At 36.4% G+C, this 13967-nt stretch overlaps 2 protein-coding genes across 2 annotated transcripts; one reads left to right on the top strand and one right to left on the bottom strand.

Annotated features, from left to right (window-relative positions):
- Positions 1-1939: 1939 nt before the first annotated feature.
- On the bottom strand, positions 1940-5439 carry LOC113770290 (putative disease resistance protein RGA3). The gene is made up of 2 exons (XM_027314709.1): positions 2563-5439; positions 1940-2211 (listed from the first exon to the last, which is right to left on the bottom strand). The coding sequence occupies exon 1, from the start codon at positions 5437-5439 to the stop codon at positions 2578-2580; it is 2862 nt and encodes a 953-aa protein (XP_027170510.1). The 3' UTR covers positions 1940-2211; positions 2563-2577.
- A 5288-nt stretch (positions 5440-10727) lies between these two features.
- Positions 10728-13172, top strand: LOC113770289. The gene has a single exon (XM_027314708.1). It carries the CDS (start codon positions 10728-10730, stop codon positions 13170-13172), a length of 2445 nt encoding a protein of 814 aa, XP_027170509.1.
- The last annotated feature ends 795 nt before the right edge of the window (positions 13173-13967 follow it).

The raw sequence follows: 13967 nt of genomic DNA, 5'->3' as shown, positions 1-13967 counted from the left end.
AGAGAAGGAGATAAACATTGTTATGGTCATTATATTTCCTCTAATGGTTAGGAAAGGCCTATACGTCAAATCTGTACGAAAGATTCAGAGGGATCTTTGCCATTGAATTATATCGAGGACCTTTTGGAGATTGGCTAAATATTCAGATCATATTGAGATGATGCTGGAAATCGTTCAGGAGTCAAGCTTCACAGTGAATGTCGGAACTTTTTTTGAATGTATTGGAATTAGTACAAACTGGCCCAAATCTTTACCAGTATTCTACAATTTTCCCATTGGTACCCCATTTCTTAAAGTTACATTATGATAAATGAGGCTCTCGATCGAGAACTGACAGCTATAAGTCAATTTCATTTTGTTGTGTTGCTTTCTTCTTGTCTCTTCATTTTCTTGTCATTTACTCCATGGAGTATTTATTTGTTGTCTGGCGAATTGTTTGCTTTGTGGATAGCATCTGGTTTGTGTTCCGTTCATATCAAATGTCATCAATAAAGAACCCTTTTTTTTTCTTTCTGGTTCGGATCCACCGGACAGGGGTGATTATGGTTGCCTCTGCCTATACTGGGTTTTGCCTTTGCAACAGGCCTTCTCTCAATATAACTTAGTAGAATACAACCAACAGTAATGCTTGGAAAGCGGCTTCGTACTTAAGCAGTGAGGTATCAATCGTCCAAAATGCATTACTTCTTGAGTTAAAATTGGGAGTTATAAGGCAAATAAGGGGTTAAACTCCATAACGACCGCTGGTGGATCTCTGTGATATTGGTGGCTTCCCAACCAGAGTTTCTCAGCAAGACTCTGAAATATCTAGTTTTTATTAGTTCCAAGTTGCATCTAGTTTATGACAGTGCATGTAGTTATCGGTAGGCTTCTAAATCAAATTCTGGTTGATCATTACTCATAATCTTGTCCTTCTTTAGGTCATGATCCTATGAGTAAGAAACTCTCGTGGGAAGAGTCTGTTTTTGCTGTCATAGAATATTTAATGGCATGATGTTCATTTTGTATCTTTGTTTGAACACCATCTGAAATTTTAGGAAGCAGGCACTATCCGCCAACACTAGAGCTTTGTACTGTTGTAATTCTCAGCAGGCAGAATAGGGCCATCCTGTACACTTGCAATGATTGATTCCTTGCTACATTGGGTTACATTGAGTATTTGTTGGGATTTTTATAACCTTATAAACAGTTTCTTCTATACTCTCATGCACTACTTTGGTTTCTAATTTGATGTTTTGTGGGGATTTTTGTTAATTTGTAAAAAACTTGTTGGTGAAACTAGTGCCAGTTTCTTGTCAAGCTTGGTAACTTAAGTAGCAATCTAGTAGCATTGGGCCAGGTTCTGTTGTTTCTTTGGGAATTCTTCATATTTCGATTTTCTGGAAGCTGAACGGGAGGTACCAATTTTGTTTCTCCAGAGATGGAATTTTTTATTAGGTAATGTCTACTTGAGAGATAGTGACTTCAATTACGAAAGTCATTAGTTTTATGTGAGTTTTATGGATTAAATGATTTAATTGCCTTTATACAAAGAATCAAAATATAACTAACTACTGGAGTTGAATATAAATACAATGAACTCTGATGTGTCAAAGTCTATTTTATCTTCAATAAATACTACTACTAGAACTACCACTGCTGAGTTTTTATAGTCTGAGTTTTTGTTATTCAAATTATCTATGTAAACATTTTTTTAAGAAAGGAAACAAGATAAAGAATAATTTGTCAACTTGTTAACCTTTAACCATTAGAATGAGGATGAACTTTTTATGCATTCACAGTGTAGTGATTTTTTTATTATTAATAGTTTTGGATGTATGCTACACGTGTATTATTTGAATTCATGTTATTCCTAGAATAATACCATAAAATATATACGCTAATAATAGATTGTCAATAATACACTATATAGATAAGCACGATGTACAAACTTTCTTCTTTGTTAAATCTACACAAACTTACATACAATAGGACAATAATAATTTGAAGAAATAAAGACTGGTTGTGTAACCACTTGAAATTCAATCTGGAAATTTGTAAGGCTATATACGGTTTCAACAAATGATTTGAACAAAGCAAGTGGATGTGCCTCTTCAACCATATTTACAATTATTTGAAATTTTACATTAACCCAAGTGAAAAGTTGACGTAGAGGTTGATCCATCAATGCCTTCTGCTGTAGCTTCACTTTGAGCCATCAATGAGCATTATCTGGAAATTATCTGGAAAACAAAGGACAAAAGCAAAAAAAAAAAAAGGATAAAAAGACAAGACATCAATGGAATTCCAAACTCAAGAGTTTACAGTTAGATATTGTTAGAAATTTAGTGTTGTATTTACTAGTTAATGACTTGCATCTTCTCAATAAAAAAAAAACCACTTTAAATTATTAATGAATATTTCATATTTTCATTATACATATAGCTCTGTTAACCCTTGATTCATTATTAAGCACATGTCATATTCTACAAAGCAGGCCTTTGTTTGTTGTAATTCTGTAAGGAGCAATTATTTGACTTCAAAGATGATAGATACATAAAAAAAATATGTGAATAACCATACCTGAGTAGATTAATACTAATTGGATATGTGAACTCGAGGAATGTGTGATATCTTTATCCAGTCATTTCCTGTTTTGTCAGAGTAACGATCCCTCAACTTGTCGCAAAGTCGAATATCCAAATTTTTGAGAGATGATATCTTGCTGAGGATGCGATGTGGCAGAGCTTCAAGCTTGTAACATTGACTAATTTCTAGCTCCTCCAAACGTGGCATGATAGAGATAGCAACTTCTTCATCATCTTCACTTAAGTCTTCCCAATTTGTCCAATTGTAAAAGGCATAAAAATGTAATTTTCTCAAATTTGGAAATGCCATTGCTTCGTCTGAGAATGATGACTCGGAGTTTGACAATGTATCAACGGCATCACGATTATTCTCATGTAGTGCTTTTGTAATTCCGAAGAATTCCTTACCCAAACATTTTAGCTCATCCACTTCCATGAGCACAAGCTCTTCTAGGGATGATAGCTTCCGCAAGGCAAGAAAGGATGAGATGTTGTGGGGCATAGCAATACTGAGCTTCGTCAAGTTATTGGCGTGAGACTTCGTCACAAGCCAACTTGGTAACTGGGCTCCAGGATAGCCATCTAGCACAAGTAGTTCCAAGTTTGGAGGTGGTTGCATGGTTTCAATGCAACTTGGAGTTTCTATAAAGTGGGTCCTATCGCTAAATAACAAAAACATTTCACGCATGTTGATTTTTTTGCCAAGTTTTGCACTCCCAAAATCTACTTCTCCTTCAATTACAATGGCCAATCTTTCCAGTTGGTTCAGGTCCTTCAGAATTGCCAAATCATCAGAGTTGCTCCTGACGATGAACCTAGCCAAAGTACAAAGTGACGTCAGCTTCGTGAGTCCTTGTGGAATTTGACGTAAATCAACGGTCATCTTATTGAAAAGGTGCCTTAAGTGTACAAGGCCTTCAATCCTTCCAGGAAGGCACGAAAGCTTTTCACAACAATTGATATCCAGAGTTTCCAGATAATATAGATCACATATAGCTTCTGGCAGTGTAATGAAAAGATTATCACTCAAGTCCAAGTGCCGAAGATGAATCAACCTTCCGATCTCGGCTGGGATTTCAGCTAGCCCACAATTGCTTAAAGTCAGAGTCCTCACGCACTTCAAAATGCAAAACAGATTTTGGGGAACTACTACTCTTCCAATTATAGGAAAAGTTAAAAAGCTCCTGAGCCGTCCAAAATCAACGACTCGAGAACTAAACATCTCCTCCTCAGTGCCTTTTTCCAAAATTGTTAGATGACATGGTCTTTCACTAGATGAATTTCTTCCCGTTCCATCAAGTGCATGACATTCATTTTTTGTGAGAAATTGTGCAAAATCATGCACTATGTCATGCATCTTGCACTTCATATATTCATGAAACCCATAGTACCCCTCAACTTCTTGTAATTCTTGAAAAAAGGAACGCATTGCCAAATTGTTGAAGTACTCATGGCCCACCAGCTCCAAGCTCTCACCTCTTCGTCTTGGGCGAACATAACCTTGTGCTATCCACAGCCTAATAAGCTCTTCTACATTTATCTCAAAATCTTTGGGAAAGACAGCACAATATGAGAAGCAACGTTTCAGCTCTGGGGGTAATTCATTGTAACTTAAGTACAAATGAGGGAAAAGTTCCACGGCTGCTTCCTTCAATTGCCATATCTCACTGTCCAAAACATTCTGCCATTGTTGTACGGTATCTTTGAACCGTAACAAGCTTCCCATAGTCTTTGCAGCAAGTGGCAACCCTTTGCACTTTTCTGCAATTTTCTGCCCAATTCTTTCCACCTTCTTGCACAAGTCCCCTGATTTGTTGGCAAATGCTATCCTTTGCATTATTAGCCAACAATCAGAGTCGGACATCAGGGCCATCTGGTGAGTATGAGTTGTTCCCACCACTGCGGCCACTCTATGACTCCTTGTTGTCACCAAGATTACACTTCCAGGAGCCCCATCCTTGAGAGAGTTTTGGAAAGGTTCCCACTTTGGGTCATCCTCTGTCCAGACATCATCTAGGACAAGCAGGAATCTCTTACCAGAAAAAGTTTCTTTTATACGTTGGATCAATGGATCCAACTCTGATTCTTGAGAACCAGCATTCTCAAGGATAGCTTTTGCAATCCTTTTCTGGTCAAAAGGATCTGATACGCAAATCCAATTTCTAAGTTCAAAGTGGTTCTTTACTTTATCGTTATTGAAAAGTAGCTGGGCAAGTGTGGTCTTTCCACTACCCCCGGCCCCTACTACAGAGATAACTTGAACCCCCTTTCTTCCTTGACTACTACTCTTAGACAAAACTTGGTCAAGTAAAGCATCCTTATCAGATTCTCGACCATAGATCTTTGATTCGTCTATGATTGAGGTAGTCATAATTCGCTTCAAATCTTGAGAATCAGGAATCGCCACAGTTGAAATAAATTTGAATTGATCTGCCTCTTTCAAAGTCAAGTCTAACTTTTCATTTATGCCTTTTATTTTCAAAGCAATATCACTACGAACAGGAACTTGTTTAAGACAAGAACAAAGGGATGGGATGAAGGAACGAACCTTGCTCCACAATGTTGCCTGCAATCTGGCATTCTGTTGAGTTCCCTCGTTCTTTGCTCTGTGAATCTTGAAGTTCCATTCGTCCAGCACGTCATCCATCTCAAATGTTATGTCCTCAAGCTTTTCTAGCCAAATTCCAACGCCTCTGTCCTTCAGCCTTCGTCTCTCTGCATCATGCAGCACATTTTGAATCGTTTCTAACTTGGTTTTGATATATGCCACCTCCTTTTCAACCCCCATCACCAGGTTGACCCTCTCCCCAAACTGCTTCACGAGAACATCACTCAGTTGATCAATTATCTTTGGAACAAACAATTCAGCCATTGCTTTGGTTTTTAGCTGGGAATTTGTGTATTTCGAAGTGGAAAACTGTTTGTTTGTTTAGAATTAGAAACAACAAATATGTTCAGGCATTTATAGATTGGATGGCATAAAAAATTCTTTACTTTGATGCACACTCAATTAAAGAATAAAGCATTCCTTATTCTAGTGTTTGGAATCAGAAAACATTGACGTTAACCTTGCACACAAGAATAAAGAGAGAAGCAAACTTGTGTATCCTCTTTTTCGTTGTTGAATTAATTGAAAAGCGTAAAACATGTGAAAAGTGTAAAACAAATTGTCAGGATTCTCATATGTACAAAATGAATTGCCAGTTTTTTTAATACAAAGATTATTTGAGGCAGCAAGTGTCAATTTTCCCAAATGAAATGAAATTAAATCTAAAAAGCGACCAAAATGCAACATGTGATCACTATCGTATCTTTTTCTTTTTTCTTTCAGATAATGTGATTTGTCATACAGTATCTATTCCATACTCTATAGCTGATCTATAAAAGGGTCATATAACCATAGCATTAAAGGGTTCCTTTTGTTTTTATTTGTTAACAATTTCTTTTTAAACATTTTAACAAGGACTCATTGGATACTTTAACCTCTTGTTTCATGTGTGGAACGCTTATAATGGTAGGTAAAAAAATTTGTCATTCCAGAGTGTCTAGTACACAAGTTAGAGTGGAATGCTCATTTTTTCCCAATATTTATTATAATCAATATTTAGATGTCAAAATAGAATATAATTATTATAAATTTGACTTAGTTACCCATGATTAATTTATAGGACATAATATGCTTTATTACTTTTGTTTTATTTGTTCTACTATATTATATGTTGATTTACATGGAATTTTGACATTTTTTGAATAATTGAAGATTGATATTAAAATTTTTCAATTGTAATACTTGATTCATTCTACCATATAAATTTTTATGCTAAAACTAGGATTTCCGTGCAGCAAAAGCAGCTTGAGGGTATATATATATATATATATATATATATATATATATTCTTTCTCAACGATTCCATGTCACTACTAAACTTATCCTTTTTTTTTTAATTTGAAGATAAAAATTTAGAAGCTAACTGTGGATTACTTACTATGCTTTGCAGCAAAGCAATTCTTTGTCGACTTTGATACTGTGCATGAAATATGTAACTGACTTAGATGAATATTTCAACCGTGCATTCAAGGTTTCCCTCTTATATGAATTTGGTTGAACCATAATCACAGAATCACTTGCATGATTTTCAAACAAATTTCTGAGCTATAGAAATGAGATGGAAACCATCCACCATTAAAGTACTCATTTCCTATTGAACAATGAAGGGATTTTCTTCTGGCCTTCTTTTTATTATTCTTTTCTCTTTTACCATATCCATGTTAATTTCATTGTTGCATGCAACGCTAATAATCACATTTCACCTAAATATATGCTCATAAGACAGTTTTATCATGTACTAAATTCATCATACAAGTTTAATGATCAATATTATGTCATGATTAAAATTTATTTAGGTTAATTTAGACTATATATTTCTAATTTTAATGATCATTAAAAAAATAAGCCTTACTCACAATTTAATTTGTGAGACAATGGATGAAATAGAATAAGTTCGGGTATTTATAGATTAAACAGCATAAAAAATTCCTTACTTTGATGCACACTCAATTAACCAATACGTCATTCCTCTTGATCTATTTTAACAATTGATGTTCATATTCCAGTTGTTGGGAATCAAGCAGCATTGGCGTAAATCTTGCACACAAGAATAAAGGCAAAAGTAAGGTCGCGTATTTATCAATTGAAGAAAGTGCAAAAATCTATCCCATTTTTTTGCAGTTGAGTTAATTGAAAAGTGCAAAAATCTGATGAAAGTGTTGCCAATGACCACTTTGGGACTTGTTAGAAGGATCTTATTACACTTCAAATCAGCATTCTTATCCTTACAAGAAGCACTGTTAGATTTGTGGAATGAAAAGTTTATTTGGTGCACCAAGTGTCAATATTTCTAAATAAAAGGAAATGTGTGTCTATATATATATATATATATATATTTCTTATTTTAATTAGAGTTATTTCTCACTCCTACATAACATGGCTAATTGAAAAGCATCTACGGATCAATTTGTTGCAATTTCTTGAGAGAATTCTCACCAAGAACTATTTGGTGTAATTAGCCTCGAAGGCCTTAGTTTAGTTGTTAAAATTAAAACCCCAAGAATTAGAGGTTTTGTGTTGTAATTTCCCTGCCCCACCCCAGTTCTTATATGTTCTTATATTAATTAGAGTTATTGCTCACTCCTATTTAACATGGCTAATTGAAAAGTATTTATGGATCAATGTTACAATTTCTTGGGAGAAATTCTCACCAAGAACTATTTGGTGTAATTAGCCTCGAAGGGCTTAGTCTGGTTGTTAAAATTGAGACTCCGAAAATTAGAGATCATGGGTTCTAATTTCCCTACCCCTCCCCATTTCTTAAATCCCACATTTCTCCTGCTAAAAAAAACTAATTGGATTTAAGGGATTGAACTTTTATTTTTTTATGTCATTATTAACTTTTGCCATTTTTTCTCCCTCTCTCCCTCTCTTAAATAAGCATCTGGCAATAATTGTGAGCCAACTTTTGGATTATTTATTATGTTTTGCAGCAAAGCAATTCTTTATTAGATTCGATACTTTAGATGAGATAAGTAACTAACTTAGAAAATGTTAGTATCATGCATTCAAGATCTATCTATATTTGAATTTGCTTGAACCATATTCTTAGGATCATTTGCAAAGTTTTCAAACAAAATTCTGAGGAGTTCAATGTATGAGATGGCTAACATCCACCCTAAAACAATTCTTTTCTTATTGAACAATGAAAGGATCTTCTTTTGGCCTTCTTTGGTCTATTCTTTTCTCTTTTACCATTCTCAGGCAAATTTCAATTTTGCTGGCAAACCAATAACTTACATTTATTCTACATCAATTTTTTTGGGCATTAAACCCATCATATAAATGTTGTCATAACTAATAGTTGAGATTTTGACCGTACAATCAAGTACTAAAATAGTTGCATAAATAGTTTTACATGTAATAATAATCTTTAGAAAAATTATTTTCCTTACCTACAACTATTTTGTGTTAGAATACATTGGTAACATAAAATGGTTGGGAGAATTGAGAGCTATTGAGCTTATTATGTTTGAAATTCCTATTTCTTTTAGTTTATTATAATGCTTACAGATTTCTAGTGCCTTTTCTTTCAAGTTACATTACATTTTCAATACCCTAATTTGACTTCAAGTTTATAAAGACATCAAATACTCTCCTTCAAGTTTCTTTCTGTTTTAAAGATTTGTTAGTTATAATTTATGTCACAAGAAAAAGGTTGATAAGTGTTTATTATATATGGTTATTAGTAGCATTTGGTGTGTGTTTTTAGTACAAATTAGGATGTTTTAAGATGTAACTTGCTCCCTAGTCTTCAATATTTTGCAAGTTTTTATTTGAGCAACTTAATGTGTAAAAGTTGGTTATATTTGTAGAAATTGAGGTGAACTCTCAACGTTGGTTCAAGATGGATCCGATTCGTCATTTAGCGCTTGATACAACGATAAATTGGAAAGTAGAAGAGCATCAAATACAAGTATTGATGGTGGAATACATGAACAACAACAAGAACATCTTGCATGAGGTATTAGTGATGAATTGGAGCAGAAAACAATCGAGAATTCAAGTTAGGAGCCAATACGCGACCTCAATACATGGGTTTAAGTCGCGTATTGAGGAGCCACGTATTCTCCCCTATTTTCTGCAACTTGTTCTGCAACTTATTCTATTTTCACACTGTTTTCCAGCTCAACTCTAAATAAGAATTTCGGCTGCACATGCTCAAGAGTGATTAGGGAAGAAAAAATGATATTTATGTCTTGTCATTAACCACTTTTTGACTTTTCTAACAATACATATGCAAGAATCATTGAGGAGAGGGGGGGTTCTATGAAGTTCTTGCTAGTTTTGGTAGAATGTAGTTTTAGTCTTTTCTCATTCTCTCTAGCTAAGAATTTGTAAGAGAAACTTGGAAAATTCATTGTATCATTCATCTTGTTGAAGAAATAGAAGATTGGGAGGTTGTTCATCATCTTGGCTAAGCTTTCTGTATCTTTCTTTTTACATGTGATTCATTATGTTTGCATGTAATGAAGTTATGCTCTTTATTGTCTTTTATCACATGAGTAGCTAAATTTCTAGATTTAGGGAGAATATGAAACTTATGGCCATTTGATATAAGTTGAATATGATTTACACTTATTACATTTTGTATTAACTTGTTTGTTTATACATGCTTATCGCTTGTTATTACTTGATCACCAATAGCAAGTTTTTAGTTATTGTTATTCAATAAAAATTGATAATAATAATGGAACAACATAAATGAGGAAAATAAGAGTAGATCTAGCTATTCACTATGAGAATGGGGAAAACTAGTCTAGTCTAGACCATTACATCATGAGAATGAGTTTTGATAAATATGGAAATGAATTCCTAATTAAATAAGAATAGTAATAAGAGATAAATCCATTTACTTGTATTTTTGATGCCGTAAGTGGACTCTATTTCCCTAGACTCAAGTATTTAGTGAAATTTCTCCATTGTTTACTTGTGACTTATCTAGTTATTTAGGTAGTTAGTTAGTATTGTGATTTTCATTGCTTTTATTGATAGCTAGTCTAAATAATAGAGCAAGTAAATGACCTAATACTTGTAAAAGTTGCTCCTCATGGGATCGACTCGATTTATACCCTAAACTATTAATTGACCTGTATACTTGCAGTCAAACGGGTATATTTTGGATTAAACTTACACTTATATTGAGAACCCGTGTAATGATCCTAGATAATTACTCTAGGTAGCATAGATATTTCCCTAGATATTTGCAGTAGAGAATGTAGATGGCATGATTCTTAGAAGTTAGTTGGTTCGTTACTGCACAGCATGCAGGCAGGCAGGATCCTTTCTGTTGAGCATTCTGTTATAGTTATGGAAGGATCTAGAGAATGGAACTTGTATAAATAAGCCTAAGGTTGAGACGCAAGGGGTATGCAGATAATACAACCAAATTCAGTTCTTCCCCTTCCCTATAATTTCTATCTTCTCTCTCAAGTCTCTGTTTCTCCTTTCTTTCTCTGTATTTCCTTCTTCAACTCTGGTCAGGTCAGGCCATAATAGTGGTATCAGAGCTTCCGGTCCTTGGACTAGGAAGCTACAATCACTATAATTCAATGGCAGATGGAACTCGAATGAAGACCATGGAAGAACAGCTACGTAGGCAGGATAGCAGACTCCAAGGAATTCTGGAATCCATTACTGCAGACAAACAAATTATGGAAGACAGGTTGGATGCGGTGAGTGTGGAACTGAGCAATAAATTAGATGCATTCATGGTAGCCATTTCTCAGCAGCTCTCCAGTTTGAATCGAGGGAATCCTGAGAAAGGGATATTGGGCTCTCCAGAGGGAAGTCACTCCAGGAATTCAGACATAGGAACTCGAGAGCAAGGAGAGAGGAATGTCAGGAGTTCCTTCCATGCTAGCGCACCTAAACTGGAAATTCCACCGTTCAGAGGAGACAATCCCAGGGAATGGATCAGAAGACTTCAGAGGTATTTCCATCTTCTACACATTCCGATAGAGCAGTGGATGGAACTGACAGAATTCCACTTAGAAGGTAAAACGGAGGTATGGTATCAAGGATTCAAGTCTACTAGGGGTAACAAGGTGGATTGGATGGAATTTTCTGGAGAGTTGTGCAAGCGGTTTGGAACGTTAGGACAAATGGATCCAGTGGAGGAATTCAATAAATTGCAGCTATCTACCACAGTCCTAGCCTACCAGGAAAAATTTGAGGAACTGCTCTCTGAGGTAATGATTCGAGCCCCACTTCTCCCAGAAAATGATTACATTTCATGTTTTTTGAGTGGACTACCAGACGAGCTAAGATCAATGGTGAAGACTCAAGACCCTAAGACTTTATCCAAAGCATTTGAGCTGGCCAGATTGCAGGAAAATGCCTTTGAAGCATACCACAAGAAGCACAAGCCTCTCCAAAAATCCCTCTCTGCAGGGAATACTACACAAACTGCTGCTCAATATACCATGCCTTATACCAAACCTGTTATTGCCAATGCTGTCAAGAAACAGACTCCTTACAACTTCAGGCAAATCACACCAGCAGAGCTGCAGTACAGAAGGGAGCATCGTCTCTGCTATAAGTGTGAGGAGAAGTTTGGTCCAGGCTACCAATGTAAGCAGAAGAAAATCCATCTGATTGTAGCAATAGAAGATAGTCCGGATGATCTGGTGGAAGGGGAGATGATCGAGTACCAAGGAGCACAATCTGCCAAGGGGATAGAAATGGAGATACATGCACTAACTGGGAAGATGACTTACAACACCATTAAGCTGCAAGGGAGGTTCAAAGGAACTCCACTTTCAATCCTGGTTGATGGAGGAAGCACTCATAGTTTTGTCAAAGGATCTGTGGCACAACTCCACCCAGAGCTGGTCCAGTCTATCAAGCCTTTCAGGGTCAGGGTGGCCAATGGGGAGTACTTGACCTGTAACAGGATGATTCCAAACATGAGCTGGGAAATGCAAGGTAAACAGTTCACTCATGATATGTTTGTCATTAACTTGGAGCCGTATGATGTGATCATAGGAGTAGACTGGATGGCGGCACACAGCCCCATCACCTTTGACTTCAAGCAGTTGAACATGTCCTTTGATGAGAAAGGGGAGAGGATTCTGTTGCATGGAGAATCTAAGGAGACTGTTCTCAAACTTCCTAGTGATGATGCTGAGAAGGAAGGATGGAGCACCAGAATTTGGAAGCATGCATGCGGACTGAAAATAAATGAGGATCAGGTATGCACTGTCACTCAGCTAGACACTGGTTTTCAACATTCCCTAGGTACTCTACTTGAAGACTACAAAATTGTATTTGGAGAACCACAGTCCCTTCCTCCTCCCAGAAACTGTGACCATCAAATTTCCCTAGTACCAAATGCCAAACCTTTCAAGTTAGCACCTTATAGGTACCCTCACAACCAAAAAAATGAAATAGAAAGGCAAGTAAAGGACATGCTCAGTAGTGGCATTATCCAGCTTAGCCATAGCCCGTTTGCCTCTCCAGTTCTATTAGTTAAAAAAAAGGATGGAACTTGGAGGTTTTGTGTTGACTACAGACAACTAAATGACCTGACTATCAAAGATAAATTTTCAATACCTATTATTGATGATTTACTTGATGAACTTTATGGAGCCAAGCTCTTCTCTAAAATAGATCTAAGAGCTGGATACCATCAGATCAGGATGTTCCTTGCTGACATTCCAAAAACTGCTTTTAAAACTCATCTAGGATTGTATGAGTTAGGATTGTATGAGTTCACTGTTATGCCCTTTGGTCTCACTACTGCCCCCGCAACCTTTCAAAGCCTAATGAACCATGTCTTTGAACCTTACCTGAGAAAGTTTGTGTTAGTGTTCTTCGATAACATCCTTGTATACAGCCCAGATCCAGACACTCATCTTTTGCACCTCAAAACTGTCCTGGAAACACTCAAAACTCACTCTCTTTTTGCCAAGCTTTCCAAATGCATCTTTGGACAGTCTCAAGTAGAATATTTGGGACATGTTATCAGTGGAGAGGGAGTGCAGGCAGATCCCTAAAAAATCAAGAGCATGATGGACTGGCCTACCCCTACTTCAGTGAAGGCATTGAGAGGCTTTTTGGGACTAACGAGGTATTACAGGAGGTTTGTGAGGGGATATGGACTTATTGCCAAGCCACTAACTGAATTATTGAAGAAGGAAAACTTCCACTGGAATGAACAGGCTGAGCTAGGCTTTCAAAAATTGAAGCAGCTAATGAGCAGCACACTAGTACTAACACTTCCTAATTTTTCTTTACCCTTTGTTCTGGAAACAGATGCTAGTCATAAAGCTATTGGTGCAGTCCTAATGCAGCAAGGAAGGCCTATTGCCTATCTCAGTCAAGCTCTAGGACCCAAGAATTTTGGACTGTCCATATACGAGAAGGAGTTGCTGTCCCTTATCACAGCAGTTTCCAAGTGGAGACATTACCTGTTGGGAAATCATTTCATCATAAAAACAGATCACCAGAGCTTAAAGTATCTTCTAGAGCAGAAGATAACCACTCCCCTACAGCAGAAATGGCTCACTAAGTTGTTAGGACTGGACTATGAAATACAGTACAAGAAGGGAAAGGAGAACGTGGTAGCTGATGCACTATCTAGAAGAGGCTATGAGGAGGACATTTCTACACATAGCATCTCAGTCATGGAACCTGCATGGCTATCTGAGGTCCTGGAGAGTTACAAGGGGGATGATAATGTAACCAAATTGACTGAAGGCCTGACTACTGTACCTGATTCCTTCCCAAATTACTCATTTACAAGGGGTTTACTCAAGTATAAAGGCAGGGTGTACGTTGGTTCCTCAGGT

Source organism: Coffea eugenioides, chromosome 5 (genome assembly GCF_003713205.1).
Source record: "Coffea eugenioides isolate CCC68of chromosome 5, Ceug_1.0, whole genome shotgun sequence".
NCBI lineage: Eukaryota > Viridiplantae > Streptophyta > Magnoliopsida > Gentianales > Rubiaceae > Coffea > Coffea eugenioides.
Note: the sequence above shows the minus strand (reverse complement) of the source record. Positions and strands in the feature narration are given on the sequence as shown.